This window comes from Neoarius graeffei, chromosome 7 (assembly GCF_027579695.1).
Source record: "Neoarius graeffei isolate fNeoGra1 chromosome 7, fNeoGra1.pri, whole genome shotgun sequence".
Classification (NCBI taxonomy): Eukaryota; Metazoa; Chordata; class Actinopteri; order Siluriformes; family Ariidae; genus Neoarius; species Neoarius graeffei.
The window spans coordinates 65,805,080-65,827,144 of record NC_083575.1 but is presented as its reverse complement, the minus strand read 5'-3'; the positions used below and the strand labels follow the sequence as shown (position 1 = coordinate 65,827,144).

General features: G+C 40.8%; 3 protein-coding genes across 6 annotated transcripts in view; 1 reads left to right on the top strand and 2 right to left on the bottom strand.

Annotated features, from left to right (window-relative positions):
* The window catches only part of prdx3 (peroxiredoxin 3), a 33,009-nt gene extending 19,560 nt beyond the window's left edge, over positions 1-13,449 (bottom strand). Inside the window, exons 1-3 of one of the 2 annotated variants that reach the window (XM_060926255.1) lie at positions 13,359-13,449; positions 308-407; positions 73-214 (exon numbers count right to left, since the gene is read on the bottom strand). In XM_060926255.1, coding sequence (XP_060782238.1) covers positions 73-214; positions 308-407; positions 13,359-13,394 — 278 coding nt within the window. In that variant the 5' untranslated portion in view covers positions 13,395-13,449. Of the gene's footprint in view, positions 1-72; positions 215-307; positions 408-13,322 lie in introns of both variants that reach the window. The other variant, XM_060926254.1, reaches the window with a different exon arrangement.
* A 40-nt stretch (positions 13,450-13,489) lies between these two features.
* sfxn4 (sideroflexin 4) overlaps positions 13,490-22,065 on the top strand; it is a 12,050-nt gene continuing 3,474 nt past the window's right edge. Inside the window, exons 1-10 of one of the 2 annotated variants that reach the window (XM_060926250.1) lie at positions 13,490-13,668; positions 13,773-13,838; positions 18,101-18,163; positions 18,270-18,296; positions 18,480-18,534; positions 18,691-18,716; positions 20,558-20,611; positions 20,706-20,768; positions 20,948-21,016; positions 21,144-21,234. In XM_060926250.1, the coding sequence (XP_060782233.1) occupies positions 13,630-13,668; positions 13,773-13,838; positions 18,101-18,163; positions 18,270-18,296; positions 18,480-18,534; positions 18,691-18,716; positions 20,558-20,611; positions 20,706-20,768; positions 20,948-21,016; positions 21,144-21,234 (553 nt within the window). In that variant the 5' untranslated portion in view covers positions 13,490-13,629. The remainder of the gene's footprint in view (positions 13,669-13,772; positions 13,839-18,100; positions 18,164-18,269; positions 18,297-18,479; positions 18,535-18,690; positions 18,717-20,557; positions 20,612-20,705; positions 20,769-20,947; positions 21,017-21,143; positions 21,235-22,065) is intronic. The other variant, XM_060926251.1, reaches the window with a different exon arrangement.
* The window catches only part of dennd10 (DENN domain containing 10), a 21,764-nt gene continuing 20,706 nt past the window's right edge, over positions 21,008-22,065 (bottom strand). For both annotated transcript variants that reach the window (XR_009655073.1, XM_060926249.1), the window contains exon 10: positions 21,008-21,279. The gene's annotated coding sequence lies outside the window, so the exon portion shown is untranslated. The remainder of the gene's footprint in view (positions 21,280-22,065) is intronic.

The window sequence follows — 22,065 nt, the reverse complement described above, 5'->3', positions numbered from 1 at the left end:
TTTTTTTACCAGGGGTTGTACAATATAAAGTCATAAAAACTTCATTCAAGACGACTGTACAAATTCACTTACAAATCGAGTGGGTAGAAAAACAGAACTAGGTATTTGCCCTTGTAGTCATCAAGGCTGATCTCTTTGAATTCTCCATTTTGGACAGCTGTACCCTTGAAGTGTGGAGCATGCTGGGTAACTGCTGGAACCCATCTAGAAGTGCCTGGCGTTTGGAATACACAAAATGGCCAATATTATTAATTTTGTACTTCATCTAAAAGTTCATGTGTGCAAACTTTTTTTTTTTTAAACATACTGATAGAGAAGCAGGCTCTCGGTGCAGCAGTTCTGATCCCAGATGGAGCTGCGGTTAGTGACGTTCCACTCCTCAGCGCACTCACTGCTGCTCTGGTTGCCTGAAGTTAGAGATCAAGGATAGACCGAGCTGACCTCCATGTTCAACCTCAAAATTGTGTAAATAAGTTGCAAGATTCACTGAAAATTTTAACAAGTCATACAGCACAAAACCAAGATCCGCACTCCCCCCAACTATTCTCAAGTTCTCAGTGACTGGTGATTAAGGTTTAACGTAATTCTTAACCTGGACGTCATCCAGGACCCTCAACACCACGTCAGCTTTATCTGGGTTTGCACTCAAGGGCGCAACTTTAGTTTTAGACAGTGGGGTGGGGGGCGTTTTAGCACTATGACTTGCAAAGTGTCTTGTCTGCACAAGTTTAACATCAGTGAGATAGTTTGCTTATCATGTCATGGAAATATTCAAAAAGAAGATATTCTTGAACAGATTGCAAATAAACAGCAGTTCATCAGTGCTATGGGTGTCACTCTGCACATGGTGTAACTGCTGTATTTATTTTTTTATATACTACACACACGACTAGATTGTTAGGTATAAATAGAAAGAACAAGCACAAATATAGTTTCAAAAAGTTTTTTTTTTTAATACTGAGAAAAGTCTAGTATTGTGTCATCATAACCGTCATTCTGAATAAAACTGTAAATTAAAATTACTGTTATGAAAACCATGGCATTGTATGTCTCTGCAAAACACACCATCAATCGTCTTATTAAGGTATTAGGCAGAGACCCGTCCACCCGTAAATTTGACGGGCGATTGCCGATTTCAACGGGCAAGTATACACACAGACGGATACTGAAACGGACGATAATGCCGAAAATTTTCGCACATGAATACTCCCACATGTCATCCGATAAATCCAGTTATGTTCCGCCCACACACGGACTGGCCATCGGGAGTAGCGGGAGTTTTCCCGGTGGGCTGGTGGTTCAGCGTGGGCCGGCGGAGAAAAAAAAAAAAAAACAGTTGCGCGCTGGCCTTTAATATGATAAGCAATGTTAACAGTTTCTTTAACAAACTGTTAACATTGCTTATTACAGTTGCGCGCTGGCCTTTAATATGATAAGCAATGTTAACAGTTTGTTAAAGAAACTGTTAACATTGCTTATCATATTAAAGGCCAGCGCGCAACTGTTTTTTTTTTTTTCTCCGCTGGCCCACACTGAACCACCGGCCCACTGGGAAAACTCCCGCTACTCCCGATGGCCAGTCCGTGTGTGGTTCCGCCATCATTTACAAATCGTAAGAAACACAGTTTAATACGAAAAATACTGAAAACTTGAAATGAAAAATCAGAATATTTCATAGTTTCCGCCATTTTGGCCCGCACTGAATCTTGTAACATGCGGACTGCATAAATCGCGAATTCTGATTGGTCGAAAATTGCCAAACACCCTGCGTTGTAGTTTCCTCTTTCTTGGCGGGAGAACCGCATTTTTTTTTGCTGACTCACTCTTCTGGATCAAGATGAATCCCAACAAACGCCCCAAATTGAATGTGACAAAAACTGATTCGTTTTTCCACAAAAAGACAGAAAAGGTATGTGTGATACATTGATTAACAAGGGGGTTTCATTGGGGTATGGTAAAATAGAATACTGTTGGTTTTTTTTTTTTTTTTATTAAATACTGTAACTAGATCAAAAGATTATATACAATTCATTGTTGTTTATTTTCTTTTCACTTTTGTTACCAAATCAAACACCATACATACATCTGATACATTCAGGAGTGAAACTGAAAAAAATACAAAGTAAAAATATGCAATATTTCTGATCAAAAATTACACGCCATTTCACCCTGAAAATGTCCTAGAATGCAGGAAATGAAGTCTAAATTTCAAAAATTTTCTGGGGGGGCATGCCCCCAGACCCCCCTAGAGGGACTTCGCGCCTGCGGCGCTCGTCTTCGCACCTGCGGCGCTTATCAGGATTATATAAAATATTATTTTTGACTGGTAAATTTCTTTTTCTGCCTAATACCCTACGTCTTATACTGATGTAAGAAAGACGTCTTTGTATTTGAATTGGTGGAAGTGAAGCAGATGGCATATTTTAAAAAAAAAAAAAAAAAAAAAAAAAAAACCACTTAGGATTGCAATGTTTCAAGAGATAACCTGTGGGACACATACCGTCTCAGCACCAAATCACAAGAATCTTTAAATAACTTGGGCTCTTGGGATTTTTTTGTGCATGTTTATTTTAATTACTAGCAAAATTTTCTTTAAGGAATTGTTTTTAAAAACCAAGTATTAAAGAAGAATCATTAATGGATGTCTTTTGGATACATCTTTATCCTGATCATTTAGATTTTACGATATTTGATTTAGTGAATAAAACTAAGATTGATAGCATTTATACATGTTTAAAGTGGAGAATGGCCACTTTGTAAAATGTATACTCTAACTTAAAGTTAAAGAAAATATGTTGAATAACTGGAAATCTGAATCACGAAAAGAAAAAAAAAATAGTATCTGGAAATATTGGTTAAAACACTGATTTATAGGAGGTTTTGCAAAATCATGCAAGGTATAAATTCTGTATATTTAAATGCAGCAAACTATAAAAACCTACTAATGGAAAATGCCAATTTATGAACAACAACAAAAAAAAAATGCTTGCTACAATCTGAAAAACTATATCAGAGACCTAATACAGAGCAAAGCGTACATTTCATAAGTGATTCTCTCTTAGGGTCACAGATTCCTTTTGTAAGGCTGACATTTACAGAAGCCCGTTTCTGCCACCATAATAACGAGAAGATTTCTTATAATAATGACAATGTGCCATAATAATGAGAACTTACTCATAATTATGACTTTCTCTCATAATGACTGTCCACACGGCAACGGATTCAGGTGACTCCGATACAACTGCTTATCGTTTAGGCCTGGCGTCCACACGGCACCGGCGTTTTGGGTGCCCAAAACGCAATCTTTTTGAGAACGGGTTCCAGAGTGGAAAGATCTGGCAACGTTGCCGTTGTGAAGTCGTCTGGATGAGTAGAACGGATTTGTTTACGATGACGTCACAACCACATGACTGTCAGTGCTTCACGCCGGGTAGAAGTGTAACGAACTCGATGCGAGTTGTCAACAAATCCTATAACTTGGTTCATGAAACGCGCTTACAAAATATTTTCACTGTGAATATTTATTGTGTAATGGTGCAAAGTGAGAGAGAGAGAGAGAGAGAGAGAGAGAGACACTCTGCCCTTAGGGCAGAGTCAATCCCGCCAGCAAAAATAGGGAAAAAAAAAGGAGCGATCTCACCTCTTCATATGTTGGTTTAAGTCCTACAATACATTCCTCAAAAAGGGCGTAGAAGAGCAAATTAATCCAACAACATGTAGCATTCAATTTATTCCGGACCATTAAAGACGCCGCCTTCCGCATAGAATCATACGTCATCCTCACCGCCATATTGGATAGGTCAAAGCAGAGAATAAAGATTCATGTGCTGCGTTTAACTGTACCAACAGGTTTACCATCCAAACGAGATCACGTGGGATTACCTTTCACAGGTGAGAAACAACAAATTAATCCATCAACGTGTAGCATTCAATTTATTCCGGACCATTAAAGACCCCGCCTTCCGCGTAGAATCATACGTCATCCTCGCCACCATATTGGAGAGGTCAAAGCGGAGAATAAAGATTAGCTGCGTTTAACTGTACCAACAGGTTTGCCGTCCAAACGAGATCACATGGGATTACCTTTCACAAGTGAGACTGGAAAAATACTTTTCATTGTATTTGGTCATTATAATGTAATTTTACGAACAGATTTTCCTGACTTTGTGGCTAATATGAAGTCTCGCGCATAATAGTTTATGCGCATGCGTCCTTACTTCTATTGTTCTGGTGTCTCCAAAGGGACCATCTTACAGCGCCCCTAGAGGTGCGGCATGTGTATTGCATCGTTTTCAGCAAGCGTTGCGTTGCCATATGGACCTGATATTTTACTGATCGTTGCCCATTTGGACGCGATATATTTTTAAATAACATCTCGTTGCCGTGTGGATGTAGCCTTAGTATCTCAGATTTGACTTCTCAATATTAAGATCCTATCTAGTATCTCAATTATGACTTAATATCTCAATTATAACTTGGTATCTCATAACATTAAGATCCTATCTAGTATCTCATTATTATGGCTTCTCCCTGTTAAGATCCTGTTTAGTATCTCATAATAATTTAATATCTCTTAGGATCATAACATTTAGCAAGCCAAAATGCTATCTAGTATATCATGACTTAGGATCTCATAATGTTAAGATACAAGGTAGTATCTATTAATTATGACTTAGTATCTGTTATGACTTGCTATCTCAATGTTAAGATCCTAAGCTAGTATCTCAATTATAACAATTATGAGTATGACTTAGTATCTCATAAACATACTCAATGTTAAGATCCTATCTAATATCTTAATTATAACATACTACCTCAATTAACATAATATCTCAATGTTAAGAGCCTATATATATTATCTATTTTTTAAAATCTATATTTTTTCTTAATTTTTATCTCCCTCATATATATATTAGGGCTGTAACAATACACCCAACTCACGATTCGATTTGTATCGCGATTTTTGACCCACGATTCGATACGCCCACGATTTTTTTTTTAAATGTTTTTTTAAAGTAGTAAATTTGACTTAACATTTACTTACTTACATTAACTATTTAATAACACATAATTCAGACCACTGCAGAGAATGAGCAATATGTATGCAAAAATGAACAAATGTATATCCAAAGATTGTTTTATTTCTCAAAATAATACTGTTGAGCCGGAAGCTCTGTTTTTTTTCGGTTCTGAAAAAGTCATTTTTCCAAATCGTGTAAATCCGTTAAGATTTTTTTTTTTTTTTTTTTGGGGGGGGGGGGCTCTCTCACGGTCTCACTCTCATAGGGCCAATGGTTTTCTGTGATCGCGGAAAACAGATGGAAATTATGGAATTTTTATAGTGAAACATTGCTCGCGTGTCAAAATGTAACTACCGCAGAAGGCTTCCGCCCAAGCAGACACTTTCCAGTCAAGTGATTGTGATTGGCTTGTGGCACACCTAGCCAGCCAATGAGCTGCTTGTTTACAGATTCGCTCCCCGCATCGCAACCAGAATGGCGACCGCTTAAAAGAAATGAATGCTCTGCCAGTGGCGAGTGTGGACGTTGCGTGACTCGCAGAAGATCGTCGCAGGTCGGCGAAAAAACGACTTACTAATAGATATAAAAAAATAAAAGTAATTTAAGTAAGTTTAAAATGTAATTTAAATAAAAAGTATTCATAAATTGAAGTTTGGAAGCACCTCTGTTTTTGGGCTGAGGAGAAGTTTGAAAGGGTGTACCGCGATTCTGCCTTCTTGTATCGCGATACGGATCGTGGCTCTGCGTATCGCGATTTCGATATGCATTTTTTTATATATATATATATATATATATATATATATATATATATATATATATATATATATATATATATATGTGTGTGTATATATATATATATATATATATATATATATATATATATATATATATATATATATATATATATACACACACACACATACACATGCGTATCGCGATTTCGATATATATGAGTGATTCCACGCTTATGGGTACTGAAATGGGGACATGAACTTATTCACCTAAAACCATTTCTTTTTTTACCATCAGGTCACAAAACATGTAATCTTTAATGAATGATATGTTAAAAGATAACTTTAATTTTCTGAGATGTAATAAAAACATATTTATATGCCAAAGTCAAGCCTATGAGTTCCAAAATGATGTCTGTTACATTACTTCTGCTACGATTGTCCATCTCGCGTCTGTTACAAATTAATTACAATCTAGCTATATACCATGTTAATCTTATTGAAAGAATGTGTATGTTTATTCTACTACACATGTTTATTAATTATATTTGCTAAAACATCACCTTCCTATGTTTCAAAAAGTAATTCTACATTGTTAAAATTGAGAATATATATGTCCACAACATTTCTGTTACGTTCTGACTTTGGCATATGAGTGATTCCACGCTTATGGGTACTGAAATGGGGACATGAACTTATTTTTAAAAATTCACCTAAAACCATTTTTTTTTTTACCATCAGGTCACAAAACATGTCATCTTTAATGAATGATATGTTAAAAGATAACTTTAATTTTCTGAGATGTAATAAAAACATTTATATGCCAAAGTCAGAACGTAACAGAAGTGTTGTGGACATATATATTCTCAATTTTAACAATGTAGAATTACTTTTTGAAACATAGGAAGGTGATGTTTTAGCAAATATAATTAATTAATTAATATAATTAATTAATTATGAGATAGTATATTATAACTGACATACTAGATAGGATCTTAACATTGAGATACTACCTATAATTATGACTTAGTATTTATGACTTGCTATCTCAATGTTAAGCTCCTAATCTAGCATTTCAATTATAACATACTCATAATTATGACTTAGTATCTCAAACATTCTCAATGTTAACATACTACCTCATAATTATGACCTAGTATCTCATAATTAACACAGTATCTCAATGTTAAGAGCCTATGTTAATTATGAGATACTAACTCAATTATGAGATAGTATGTTATAATTAAGATAGGACTTTAACATTGAGATACTATCTAGTATCTTAATTATAACACTCAATTATGACTTGGTATCTCAAAACATACTCATGTTAAGAGCCTATGTTAATTATGAGACACTAGATAGGATCTTAATAACACTCAATTATGACTTAGTATCTCATAATATACTCATGTTAAGAGCCTCTCAATTAACATAACATTGAGATACTATGTTAATGAGATAGTATCTCATAACATACTCATGTTAAGAGCCTAAATCATAATTGAGTGTTATAATTGAGATCCTATCTAGTATCCCATAATAAAAATGTTAATTATGAGATACTAGATAGGCTCTCTCTCGCGGCGTACTCTCACGCCAAGAGACTCTCTCGCGGCGTACTCTCGCGCCAAGAGCCTCTCTAATAACTAACAGTGTTAATTATGAGATACTAGATAGGATCTCAATTACGACTTAGTATCTCATAACTGGAATAAACTCCAAAACACTTTAAATCTAGAATCACTTCCATCTTTCGATACTTTTAAAAACCTTTTAATGTCAACTCTGACTGAACAGTGTAATTGTTTTTAACTAGGTGCCCTTTAAGTTGTGTGTCTGTATTAGCTTATTTGTCATATTAAGTGTGATGCCGGGTGGCACGGTGGTGTAGTGGTTAGCGCTGTCGCCTCACAGCAAGAAGGTCCTGGGTTCGAGCCCCGTGGCCGGCGAGGGGCTTTCTGTGCGGAGTTTGCATGTTCTCCCCGTGTCCGCGTGGGTTTCCTCCGGGTGCTCCGGTTTCCCCCACAGTCCAAAGACATGCAGGTTAGGTTAACTGGTGACTCTAAATTGACCGTAGGTGTGAATGTGAGTGTGAATGGTTGTCTGTGTCTATGTGTCAGCCCTGTGATGACCTGGCGACTTGTCCAGGGTGTACCCCGCCTTTCGCCCGTAGTCAGCTGGGATAGGCTCCAGCTAGCCTGCGACCCTGTAGAACAGGATGAAGTGGCTAGAGATAACAAGATGAGATGAGGTGAGGTGTAATGCCTTGTTTGTGTTTTAGTATGGGATTTGTAACTTTGTCTTGTTTTTTGAAACTTTTTGCCGCCAGTCTTGGCCAGGACTCCCTGGGAGAAGAGAGTTATTGTAACGCAATGGGACTTTTCCAGGTTAAATAAAATAAAATAAAAATACTCTTATGTTAAGAGCCTCTCTAATACCTTATAATTATGAACTAGTAAGGTCATAATTTTGAAAAAAATGCTCTCATTACTATAAAATAGTAAGCCATTATTTATGATAAGGGTTGTTTTACAATCAGGGTACGCAAGCTAAAAATCACATTTAACACTTATCTTCAATATCAAAAGGCTTGACTAAATAAACTTGGTTGTTTATTGTAGCCCTGTGATAGCTCTATTTACCATGCCAAAAAAAAAATTTGGTGATAACGTTATTTTTGGTGAATGTATGGCAATGTGTGTCATATTTAGCAAAATTACTCGTGTCATTTAGAAAAAGTGCTTTTTTGACCACAGGTAGCTCCAAAAGGGATGCACTTAAATCATTCTTTATACCATAAAACACATATTTGGTTCCATATCATTGGAAACATAGTTAAGTTTTAAATGTTGAATGCCAGTAAGTTTTCAGACTATTTTGATCAAATTAGTATGTAATTGTGTCAAAAAAAAAAAGTCCTCTCCGAGACAGATAATTTTTCAATATAAAATAACACATCTAAAATAATTATTTTCATCCTAAAATGTGGTCAAGATATTGGGACATAAATATTAGAGACAACTAACACAAAGCTTACAGCCTTATATTTAAAAGCACTATGGAAGTAGTGGATTCTGAATTATCAAAAAAAAAAAGTCCTCTCCGAGAATCACTTCATTTGTTTCTCCCATCTTATAGCAGATTACACAAAACTACCATACACACGTCAAAAAATTACCTGAAATCTGTTCTTTAACTTGACCTTCACTTAAAAACTGGTACAAGAACCAGTTTGAATCAATTTGAATTTTGGACCCCTGGGACACAAACTTTGTACCCTGATTCTTGAAGTCGGACATCCGGGGTCACTGGTCATGTGACTTCCATGACAACCCAGCCGCCGTATTGGTTTAGGTGAAAGGGAGGGAGAAGCCTGTTTGTGTATTGTAGCAATTTAGTTCAAATTTGAGAGTTTATGCTATTAGCATGCCTAAAGGGTGTTGTGTAGCAGGCTGTACAGCCAATTCAATAAAAAATGAAGGTTTAAAGTTTCATATGATACCATTATCGGGTAAAAGGAGAGAAAAATGGTTGAGGGCTGTAAACAGGTGTGAAGTGAGAGCTGATGGATCTGTTAACTATGGAAAGTTATGGGAACCCAAATCTAACTATACATATGTATGTGGTCGTCATTTCATCAATGGTAAGTGAAGAAAAGAATTTATAATAGACATGAGTTTTTAGTGATAGTAACAGCTCTGTTATTGTATGAGTTAATTGCCGACAAATGAGCAGTAATGAGTGCTTCGAGGTCAGCGCGAACCCAGCGGCGGCCATATTGGAAGTCAAAGGTCGCTGTGTCAGTGCATTGTTGTTGTTCAGCGAAGCAAAAAGGGGTGACAATGCCGAATACGTGTCATTGTTGGCTGTAGTAGCCGGGGGAAAAGGGTGGCAAAAGCTTCCACAGACTCCCTAAAGTTGTGACTAACCAGGGAATTGCAGCACAGGAGAAAAGCGAGCGGAGGAGATGACAGTGGCTGGCTGCCATCAACCGATCAAATTTAGGACAACTTGACTGTATCCAGATTTGTTCTGATCACTTTGTGACAGGTAGGTTAATATTGTCTTGAATTTCATAGTTACTAAAATAAATGTGATACAAACTATTATCTTTTCTATGTCCTTTCAGCAATGATTAATGGATGTGTGTCACATTAGGTAGCTTATGTCTACTGCAGTGCATTGTTGCATCAAATGGCATTTAAGATCTAGGCCTAGTAATGTTTATGTACACATGCTGTTAGTACAAGTTACATACTAGGCCTACATTTTATTCACTGACAAATAATTGATAATTATAATAGTTTTTCAAACATTATTTAGATGTTGGCTTCCATACTCTTGTAGTTCTGGAAATCCTTTAGTTCACAAAATGGACTTGATGAAACACTAGATAGTTCACAAGATCGATGTATGTCACATGCGGCAACAAGCTGGGGTCAGCTTTCCATTCCTTCTCACTAACAGTGTATGGATCTACATTCCCAATGAAACGTACCTTCTCAGCATAACGCTCCCGTGCCTGCTTATCCAAACTTTCACAGTAGTGCTCCATCACTTCAGATGTCTAAATTCTTAAAAAAAATCCAAGCTTCTACCTTCAAGTCCCTCTAAAGGCCTCTGCATGCTCTTGCGACAAGGCTTTCGCAGATAGCTTTTCGCAGACAGTTGTAATTTATCGTTGAGCGGGGAGTAATAGGCGTGCGCGATGTTATTCACCGCCACAACGCAAGGGGGCGTGAAGTCGCGAAATCGCTAGGAGTAGTTGGTGGGTGTGGTTAGTGGAGTGTTTATCCTCCGGTTACTTATAATGACTAGAACTGGAGTCGTATAGATGTACGTACTTCCTCGATCAACTGCTCTTCGTGCTGCTCCATCTTCGCTCGTGTTTTTAAAAATGGCGGTCGTGAAAACAAACCAAACCGGGAAAGTAGGGAAGCGGAAGTGCGTGTACAGCGGATGTAGAGTGGACCAATCAGAGCCCTCTTGTCTGCGAGGCTTCTGCGGTGGTCAGGGAGGTGCGCGCAGAGCGTCTGCGAAGGTGGGGGGGGGGGGCTACGCAGACGCTGTCTGCGACGCTATCTGCGAGGACTGGGTTGTCAGCATAAATTGGCCTTAACGCGGAAACGAATCAGTGAATGTGTACTCTATAGGCCTCTGCATGCTCTTGCGACAAGGCTTTCGCAGATAGCTTTTCGCAGACAGTTGTAATTTATCGTTGAGCAGGGAGTAATAGGCGTGCGTGATGTTATTCACCGCCACAACGCAAGGGGGCGCGAAGTCGCTAGGAGTAGTTGGTGGGTGTGGTTAGTGGAGTGTTTATCCTCCGGTTACTTATAATGACTAGAACTTTTTTTTTTTTATAATGACTAGAACTGGAGCCGTATAGATGTACGTACTTCCTCACTTCCTCGATCAACCGCTCTTCGTGCTGCTCCATCTTCGCTCGTGTTTTTAAAAATGCCGGTCGTGAAAACAAAACAAACCGGGAAAGTAGGGAAGCGGAAGTGCGTGTACAGCGGATGTAGAGTGGACCAATCAGAGCCCTCTTGTCTGCGAGGCTTCTGCGGTGGTCAGGGAGGTGCGCGCAGAGCGTCTGCGAAGGTGGGGGGGGGCTACGCAGACGCTGTCTGCGACGCTATCTGCGAGGACTGGGTTGTCAGCATAAATTGGCCTTAACGCGGAAACGAATCAGTGAATGTGTACTCTATAGGCCTCTGCATGCTCTTGCGACAAGGCTTTCGCAGATAGCTTTTCGCAGACAGTTGTAATTTATCGTTGAGCAGGGAGTAATAGGCGTGCGCGATGTTATTCACCACCACAACGCAAGGGGGCGCGAAGTCGCTAGGAGTAGTTGGTGGGTGTGGTTAGTGGAGTGTTTATCCTCCGGTTACTTATAATGACTAGAACTTTTTTTTTTTTTATAATGACTAGAACTGGAGCCGTATAGATGTACGTACGTACTTCCTCACTTCCTCGATCAACCGCTCTTCGTGCTGCTCCATCTTCGCTCGTGTTTTTAAAAATGCCGGTCGTGAAAACAAAACAAACCGGGAAAGTAGGGAAGCGGAAGTGCGTGTACAGCGGATGTAGAGTGGACCAATCAGAGCCCTCTTGTCTGCGAGGCTTCTGCGGTGGTCAGGGAGGTGCGCGCAGAGCGTCTGCGAAGGTGGGGGGGGGCTACGCAGACGCTGTCTGCGACGCTATCTGCGAGGACTGGGTTGTCAGCATAAATTGGCCTTAACGCGGAAACGAATCAGTGAATGTGTACTCTATAGGCCTCTGCATGCTCTTGCGACAAGGCTTTCGCAGATAGCTTTTCGCAGACAGTTGTAATTTATCGTTGAGCAGGGAGTAATAGGCGTGCGCGATGTTATTCACCGCCACAACGCAAGGGGGCGCGAAGTCGCTAGGAGTAGTTGGTGGGTGTGGTTAGTGGAGTGTTTATCCTCCGGTTACTTATAATGACTAGAACTTTTTTTTTTTTTATAATGACTAGAACTGGAGCCGTATAGATGTACGTACGTACTTCCTCACTTCCTCGATCAACCGCTCTTCGTGCTGCTCCATCTTCGCTCGTGTTTTTAAAAATGCCGGTCGTGAAAACAAAACAAACCGGGAAAGTAGGGAAGCGGAAGTGCGTGTACAGCGGATGTACTGTAGAGTGGACCAATCAGAGCCCTCTTGTCTGCGACGCTGTCTGCGAGGCTTCTGCGGTGGTCACAATTTTTGGGAGGTGCGCGCAGAGCGTCTGCGAAGGTGGGGGGGCTACGCAGACACTGTCTGTGACACCGTCTGCGAGGACTGCGTTGTCAGCATAAATTGGCCTTAAGATGTGTACTCTATGAGCGCTCTGGAGCGAGTGACTTCCAAGATGGCCGCGCAGACCGCAGTGTTACCATTTTTAGAAACATCCTGAAAACTTGCTGACGCTTCATAATATAAATCTGTCTGCAAAAACCCATAAGTCACCATTGTTTTGACACCTGTCCCACCCTTGCTTGTACGGACATAACTCCAGTCCAACAACACTGATTTTCAATTTATAACGAGCTAGATCCCCGGCAGCTAAACTATCTTGATACTGCTAGGACATTCTACGAGTATATTAAGCTAAAACTAACAAAATCTTACTAAAATCTTAGTAAAACAATGAACACTAACAAACTTGGGTAAAACATGTTTTCACCCAGTCAAATATGGCGCCTGTTGTCATGTGTTCGTGACGTCACGCCGACTACAAGAATTGTAAAACAACCCATAAGCATTTAACACAGCATGTTGAAATTTGGTCACAGTGCTTTGCTTGCTCATTCTCCTAAAGATATGAAGCAAATAAAACTCTAGTAATTTCTAAAAACTCATCCGCGAATAAATCTACCGGCTTAACGAATACAGCCGCCAGCGGGTGCAGGAGAAACCCAGAAAGCAGCGCTGAGAGAGAGGAAGGTTAAAGTCCAGCAGATTCCCTGCGACCTCCTACAGCCTTAACGATGGGATATGAACATGCAGTAATCTCAAAGTTACCATGAAAATCATACAAATCGCAAATTAATCGAGTGCAAACCGTTTGAACAGGCTGTTTCACACGCTCAAAACTCACAGGAGTCCTAAGGAGTCTTCCAAAGGTGGCTGCCATGTTGAAAGTGTGTCAATGTGCTGCAGTTTGAGCGTCAAAAGGGCGCACTGACTGCGCAGGCGTACGTTGCGTAATGTCACGTGACACACCCGGAAGTCTTTAGTGCTCTCGGTTATGTAGGCATGTGTTAGCCATGGTGTTACCCGAATGACCTCGATCGCTGTGATTCACGGTTTTCTACTGCAGGCAGTTTTAATCTGGGCTTAAAATAAACCATTACGCTGTGATCACTTCAATGGATCCCAATTTGGAATACTGGCATAACAACGGGAAGGTGATTGATATGTGCATTACAGTAATATTATGGACTTATTCTAATTTAAACGTGATTATTTTATAACATCTGTGTCATCCTGTTTCATGCAATATATTCTGTAGTCTTTCCTAAGCAGACTTCGCATCTGGTTGAATATTCTTGACCCCAGCTCTATCCTGTCCTCTGATGTGAGTATAGGATCCACTCTGTTGCATCAAGCATCAGTGTCAACATTGTGTCTGTTGCATTTTGTTTTTTCTTTATAATCACAAGGTCTAACAGTGAAATGTATTTAGAGGTCTCTCTTTCCATTGCATCAGGCAAGTGAAAAAATAAACTCTCCAGTCCACCATTTATCCCCCATTAAATGTCCACCAATCATGCATAGTATAATTCTAAGACTATAATTACAGAGTTATTTAGGTTTAGTTAGGTCAAGTCAGGTAGAATTTTATTTTTGCCTTATCCACATGTATTGGAACAAAATGTATATCTTGGCTGTTACAATGTAGAACACTTGAGGAGCACAGTGTTGGAGAAATTTCCCTGTTCCCCAAATAAAACCAGCAGACAGTCTTCTAGAGAAGTTTTCTCTTCCTCTGCAAAGGGAACAGACTTCATCAATACAGCAGCAATGAGTTATCGTTTCGGCTATACAACAGGGCTGAGCCCACAATCAGAGGAGCCATAGTTCTTTTAGACTGAGGTGTAAACTCAAAACAATTTCTACAAAATAATGAATTTTCATAATTGTATAGAAAGGACATATCCAAGTTCCTACATCTCCTTAGTAGGTAATAACGAGGGTGGTTTCCTATAACCTTAAGTAACTAATCTGCACAGGAACTCTTATTGATAGAATTCCATCCATTATCTCTAGCTGTTTTATCCTGTTCTACAGGGTCGCAGGCAAGCTGGAGCCTATCCCAGGTGACTACGGGCGAAAGGCGGGGTACACCCTGGACAAGTCGCCAGGTCATCACAGGGCTGACACACAGAGACGAACAACCATTCACACTCACATTCACACCTACGGTCAATTTAGAGCCACCATTTAACCTAACTGCATGTCTCTGGACTACGGGGGAAACCGGAGCACCCGGAGGAAACCCACGCAGACACTAGGAGAGCATGCAAACTCCGCACAGAAAGGCCCTCGCTGGGCTCGAACCCAGGACTTTCTTGCTGTGAGGCGACAGTACTAACCACTACACCACCGTGCCACCCCTATTGATAGAATCATCTCATCTCATTATCTCTAGCCACTTTATCCTTCTACAGGGTCGCAGGCAAGCTGGAGCCTATCCCAGCTGACTACGGGCGAAAGGCGGGGTACACCCTGGACAAGTCGCCAGGTCATCACAGGGCTGACACACAGAGACGAACAACCGTTCACACTCGCATTCACACCTACGGTCAATTTAGAGCCACCATTTAACCTAACTGCATGTCTTTGGACTACGGGGGAAACCGGAGCACCCGGAGGAAACCCACGCAGACACTAGGAGAGCATGCAAACTCCGCACAGAAAGGCCCTCGCTAGGCTCGAACCCAGGACTTTCTTGCTGTGAGGCGACAGTACTAACCACTACACCACCGTGCCACCCCTATTGATAGAATCATCTCATCTCATTATCTCTAGCCACTTTATCCTTCTACAGGGTCGCAGGCAAGCTGGAGCCTATCCCAGCTGACTACGGGCGAAAGGCGGGGTACACCCTGGACAAGTCGCCAGGTCATCACAGGGCTGACACACAGAGACGAACAACCGTTCACACTCGCATTCACACCTACGGTCAATTTAGAGCCACCATTTAACCTAACTGCATGTCTTTGGACTACGGGGGAAACCGGAGCACCCGGAGGAAACCCACGCAGACACTAGGAGAGCATGCAAACTCCGCACAGAAAGGCCCTCGCTGGGCTCGAACCCAGGACTTTCTTGCTGTGAGGCGACAGTACTAACCACTACACCACCGTGCCACCCCTATTGATAGAATCATCTCATCTCATTATCTCTAGCCACTTTATCCTTCTACAGGGTCACAGGCAAGCTGGAGCCTATCCCAGCTGACTACGGGCGAAAGGCGGGGTACACCCTGGACAAGTCGCCAGGTCATCACAGGGCTGACACACAGAGATGAACAACCGTTCACACTCGCATTCACACCTACGGTCAATTTAGAGCCACCATTTAACCTAACTGCATGTCTTTGGACTATGGGGGAAACCGGAGCACCCGGAGGAAACCCACGCAGACACTAGGAGAACATGCAAACTCCGCACAGAAAGGCCCTCGCTGGGCTCGAACCCAGGACTTTCTTGCTGTGAGGCGACAGTACAGAGACAAACAACCTCACGGTTTCCCCCGTAGTCCAAAGACATGCAGTTAGGTTAAATGGTGGCTCTAAATTGACCGTATGGGTGTAAATGCGAGTGTGAACGGTTGTTCGTCTCTGTACTGTCGCCTCAGAAAGTCCACTACACCACCGTGCCACCCCTATTGATAGAATCATGTTATAAAAAAGTGATTAAAGAGATAATACAGAGCAGCAAAATTCTCCGATAGAGCGCAAGGGATGAGACGATATACAAGACAATGCAGCACAGTACAACAAAAGGAGTACACTACAATAAATACAGTGGACAGTGCATGGGACAACATACAGTAACTATGCAGGTAAACGGGAATGTCATTTAGATGAACTAGATGGCATATTCGCACCATAAAAAAAAATTGCATCGTTAAGGAAATGTACTGTATACAGTCCAGAAGATGGCATTGTGTTATAAAGTACAGCTGCATTCAGTTTATTTTAGATGAGGCTTATTCCTAATATTTAATGTAGATTATGCTTTGTGAACTTTTCCAAAAAGCATAGGAGGTTTTTGTTCCACTTTTCACAACAGTGTACATCATTTAGAACATTTAATTGGAGTTTGTCATTAAATTGCCTGATATTCGGATCTGGTACTGATGCTTTTGTTGTTCTGAAATGCCACAAATATGGTCTTAAAGTGTTTTAGGTGCAACTTCTAAAGATAGGAAATTTTCATTCGGTATCTTGTGCATTAGCATTCGTTTTCTGTACAATGCTGTATTGGGTTACTGATTGAAAGGCTGTGAGTTCAAATCCCAGCAAAACTCCATGGTTGGACCCTTGAGCAAGAGCCATAAACGTCACATTCTCAGTTATACCCTATCTCAAGGACGCATTATCCTAATGGGCTTCATGGGCAGCTGCCCAGGGCCTCGGCGGTAGCGAGATCGGAAAATATCTCATCTCATCTCATTATCTGTAGCCGCTTTATCCTTCTACAGGGTCGCAGGCAAGCTGGAGCCTATCCCAGCTGACTACGGGCGAAAGGCGGGGTATCGGAAAATATGAAATGATATTTTCAGAAGTTTTGATCATATTGATAACATTTTTGATGCATTTCGCCACCCGTAAGGAAGCGCACCTTGTCCCGTCGCATAAATCACCCGTCATTGTCAATATGATCACTGTCCACCATGTCTTCACACGCTACGCCAGCTTGAGTTCAATGATTTAATTAATGACTTCGCTTTCCAGAAAAGTAGGAAAGTGCCCTTGTAAGTTGACCCATGGCTGTCAAACTGAATGCGCAAAGCTGTGTGCCACTGCTGTTTGGGACATTACGTGTGTGAAAGGATGAAATGTTTCACATAGCCTAACATTTTGAGATTTATTTTTGAGAAGCAAGATATTTTTCTTTCTTTGTTATCGCTCTTTGTTTTCACAAGTTAAAAGTCGCCTGGATTCCAAAATGAAAACGAACGGTTATATACCAAATGAACGTTCTTGTTCTGAATACTAAAGAAATTGTTGTAGGCCTAGGTTATGTTCTTGACATGTTGTTCATTGACTCACTCATTCAAAGGCTTCTTGAGGTTTAAACTTTAGTTAACCAGACTTGTTAACCGTGATGTCTGATGGATTTTTTCACCATTGCTTTTTCGCGATCAAATAGGTGTTGATGGATATAAAGTTTTATCGTTCAATAGTATTTCTAATTGTGCCACTGTCATTATTTAAGTTTCTGTGTCTAGTTAGACAGGCACGTCTGAGGGGGTGAATTTGCTGAGTGCAGTTGACAACAGGCAGGGGTGGGGCCTTGGGGGGGTGTCTGCCCAGGGCCTCGGCAAGGGTTAACGCGGCCCTGCCCTATCTTAGTTGTAAGTTGCACTGGATAAAAGTGTCTGCCAGTTGAGCAAATACAAATGTAACACAGAAAATCATAATAATGTTTTTTTTTTTTCATTTTTCAAACTTTATTTAGCATTACTTCCTTGTTTATGTAAGTGGCAGCTTGAGCAAGAAGGAATAACAACTGATTTCCTCTAATATAGTATACACAATTATATTACAATGTGATGTATTATAAATCCAAAAGTTCGACTTGTGTTCACAAGTGTTTTTGCTTTTAGGTTGAAATTGAAAATGCTCGTTCTCTGGTCAGAAGGGAAGGGAATCAGCTGAAGAATGAAAAGGTAGGTATAAGCTGTTTAGTATGAGAACGTAGGAATCTTATTTTCCTCTTATTCTTGATTTTTTTTTCTACATTTATCTCTCTCTTTTTTTTTTTTTTCTTCCTAGGTCTCCAATGCCTGGAAGCTTTCTCTTGTAAGCTGCTATTGCTTTCCTGTACTTTCATAATGTAATGTGCTTGAGTCAAATTTGTTTGTCAGAGTAATCCCTTACAGACATCAAGTAGATTAAGAAATAAAAAAAAGAGTAATCTTCAATGACAGAATTACTGTTATTATATTTCAAAAATAAAACTTAACTGTATTTTGTCCTGCGTAGTGTTCTGTGCATGCTGATACTGGAGAGACAATTTCCCTGTTGTTTCGTCCACAAGGTAACAGTCACTCATAGGTGTTATTAATACTTTGCTCTGTAAATGCCCAAACTGGGGATGGATGGATTGATTTAACTGTATTCTTAACAATTTATTGTATCTTTGCTAAATTTCTGTCATGATCTCATGGTAAGTTTCTGTAATCTTGGTTCTCAGCTTTTCTGCCTGCATCAGCTCCTTTGGTGAGTATTGGTACTTGGTACTGTTCATATACAGTTTTGGGATTTTGGGACCAAAAGATCACTGGTTCAATTCCCAGGACTGGCAGGAAAAAAAAAAGTGTGGGTGGAGGGAATGAACAGCACTTTCCCCTCCCCTCTATATCTATGGCTGAAGTGCCCTTGAGCAAGGCACCTAACCTTGGGTGCTGCACCACAGCTGCCTACTGCTCTGGGTATGGGTGTGTTAAATGCACAGAAAGAATTTCACTGTGATATATATATATATATATATATATATATATATATATCTCATCTCATTATCTGTAGCCGCTTTATCCTGTTCTACAGGGTCGCAGGCAAGCTGGAGCCTATCCCAGCTGACTACGGGCGAAAGGCGGGGTACACCCTGGACAAGTCGCCAGGTCATCACAGGGCTGACACATAGACACAGACAACCATTCACACTCACATTCACACCTACGGTCAATTTAGAGTCACCAGTTAACCTAACCTGCATGTCTTTGGACTGTGGGGGAAACCGGAGCACCCGGAGGAAACCCACGCGGACACGGGGAGAACATGCAAACTCCGCACAGAAAGGCCCTCGCCGGCCACGGGGCTCGAACCCGGACCTTCTTGCTGTGAGGCGACAGCGCTAACCACTACACCACCGTGCCACCCCATATATAAAAAAAAAAAAAAACAATTATTCCACAAAATCAAGTCGTACATGAGCTGATGGCCGACAAGGCGCGTCGCTTCGAGTTGCCTGTAAGCCATGTACGATGAGATTGAGTGGAATAACTGTTTTATTCTATCCACATTCACTGGATTTTGAGAAATAGAGCATTTTTATTTTTTGCAAATTCAATAAATAAAAGCTTCATCCAAAACTTCAATCATTTCTGCTTAGAATGTAAACAAACTGGTGAAATGGGCAGCACGGTGGTGTAGTGGTTAGCACGGTCGCCTCACAGTAAGAAGGTTCCGGGTTTGAACCCAGCAGCTGGCGAGGGCCTTTCTGTGTGGAGTTTGCATGTTCTCCCCGTGTCTGCGTGGGTTTCCTCCAAGTGCTCCGGTTTCCCCCACAATCCAAAGACATGCAGTTAGGTTGACGTGGGGTGGCCTTGGGCTGAGGTGCCCTTGAGCAAGGTACCTGACCCCTGACTGCTCCCCGGGCGCTGTAGTGTGGCTGCCCACTGCTCTGAGTGTGTGCGTGTGTGTTCACTGCTTCAGATGGGTTAAATGCAGAGGATGAATTTCACTGTGCTTGAAGTGTGCATGTGACGAATAAAGGTTTCTTCTTCTAAAAATGACACTAGTAATTTGTGAAAAATGCTATAATAATAATTCTTGAAAAATAAAGATACGTTCTTGCCATCAAATCCTTTTATTCCATATTTTGTAGCTTTTTTTGGGGGGGGGGTTGTTTTCAAGTAGAGTTTTTATGTCGTCCTCGGTTGGTTCAGGAACACGCTCCGCCATTTTGTTTTTCTCTACTCACAGTATACAGTATGAGCTGATACTCTAGTAGTAGAGTAGCCAATCAGAGCGTGCGATTGCTCATATCCGGTGAATGTGGATAGAATATATCTGTATGTATGTGAAAAATAAATGCTGCTTCTTCTGCGTCTTCTACACTCCTAGAAAAAGGCTACTAAACTGATTGCATGTGTCACTCAAATTGTACCTCTTTCCTACCATAGCATTTCATCAGAGAAAGCAATTGCAGTGTGCATTTAAAACTAATTTAAGCTACATACATGTACGTTGAGGAACAAATATGGATGGGTTCAATCTCACTTTTTTTGGAAGTATATTATTAAAAAATCTTAATTCATTCTTTCTCTCCTGTCCTATAGGTCATAGCAAGTTTTTTGCCACATAAAGGAGTGACACCTGCCCTGTTTTGGCAGGTAATGCTGTTGCAGTACTTGCGTTCTATAGTTATTATTTGGAAAATTCATCCTCTTTTCAGGACTGAAAGCATGTTCAAACCCCTATCTGCAGTTTATGTTGCAGAGCTACTGTGCAGGTTTCAACCAGGCCAACAGAAATGCAACAGCCACACCGGTAATCAAGAATGTTTTCTCCCTGCATTGAACTGCAACTTCACATCACTATAATGCACCAATTGTATCCCTCACATACCTGAATGGAATTTTGTCAGGTTTTCGAGAATAAATTGGAATAATGTCTTTGGCCATAGAACATATAGAGCAGAACTTAACACGCCTTTGGATTTTGTTAAGGAGAACAAGCCCTCGGTGAAACAGGCTTTTCTCATCACTGGAACAGTAACATATTCAACGTTTGCAGGGGTGAGATGTTCTTTATTCAATAATTGTAGACATTTTACAAAATAACCTGTTTAAAAGTCCCAGAAACCTGAGATGCACAGACTATATAGTATATCCTCTGATGCATATCGTATTTTTTAATTTTTAGGCCCTTCCTCAAATTATAATCCAGCGTCTGGCAGTCAGCAGTAGTTCAGCTCAGGCCTTCTATAGGTCAGTGCTGCCTGTTCCTCTGTCAGGTAGGTAAGGCAGTTGACTGTCTCTTCTCAATTTCCTGTGTTATACTAGAAAAAGAAAGAAACCTTTATTTGTCACATGCACACTTCAAGCACAGTGAAATTCATCCTCTACATTTAACCCATCCGAAGCAGTGAACACACATGCGCACACACCCAGAGCAGTGGGCAGCCACACTAGAGCGCCCGGGGAGCAGTCAGGGGTTAGATACCTTGCTCAAGCGCACCTCAGTCCAAGGCCGCACCATGTTAACCTAACTGCATGTCTTTGGACTGTGGGGGAAACCGGAGCACCCGGAGGAAACCCACGCAGACATGGGGAGAATATGCAAACTCCGCACAGAAAGGCCCTCGCCAGCCGCTGGGTTCGAACCCGGAACCTTCTTGCTATGAGGTGACCGTGCTAACCACTACACCACTTAGTCACAGTAGTTTCTACTGCTCTTTCACTTCTGTAACTCATTTTGTTCCAAACTAGCTACTAATCACTGCTTTTCACTGAGTATACACGCACTGGCTATGGGCAAAATCACTGAGATCATTTTTCCCTCTCATTCTGATGTTTGGTGTGAAGCTCTTGACATGTACCTGCATGATTTTTCGCATTGCACTGCTGCAACATGACACTGACTGATTGGATGTATGCATGAATGTTCAAGTGTTCTTAATAAAGTGGCCTGTGAGATGTATTTACATCCAAACCCATAACGTAGCTATTATTCTATTTCAGCAGCTTTCACATTATTCAAATGAACAGCAAGTAAACAGCACACCATAGTACAAGCATTAATTGGGATTAAGGTTGTTAATGAATGTTAAGAGGTCTGGATCAAA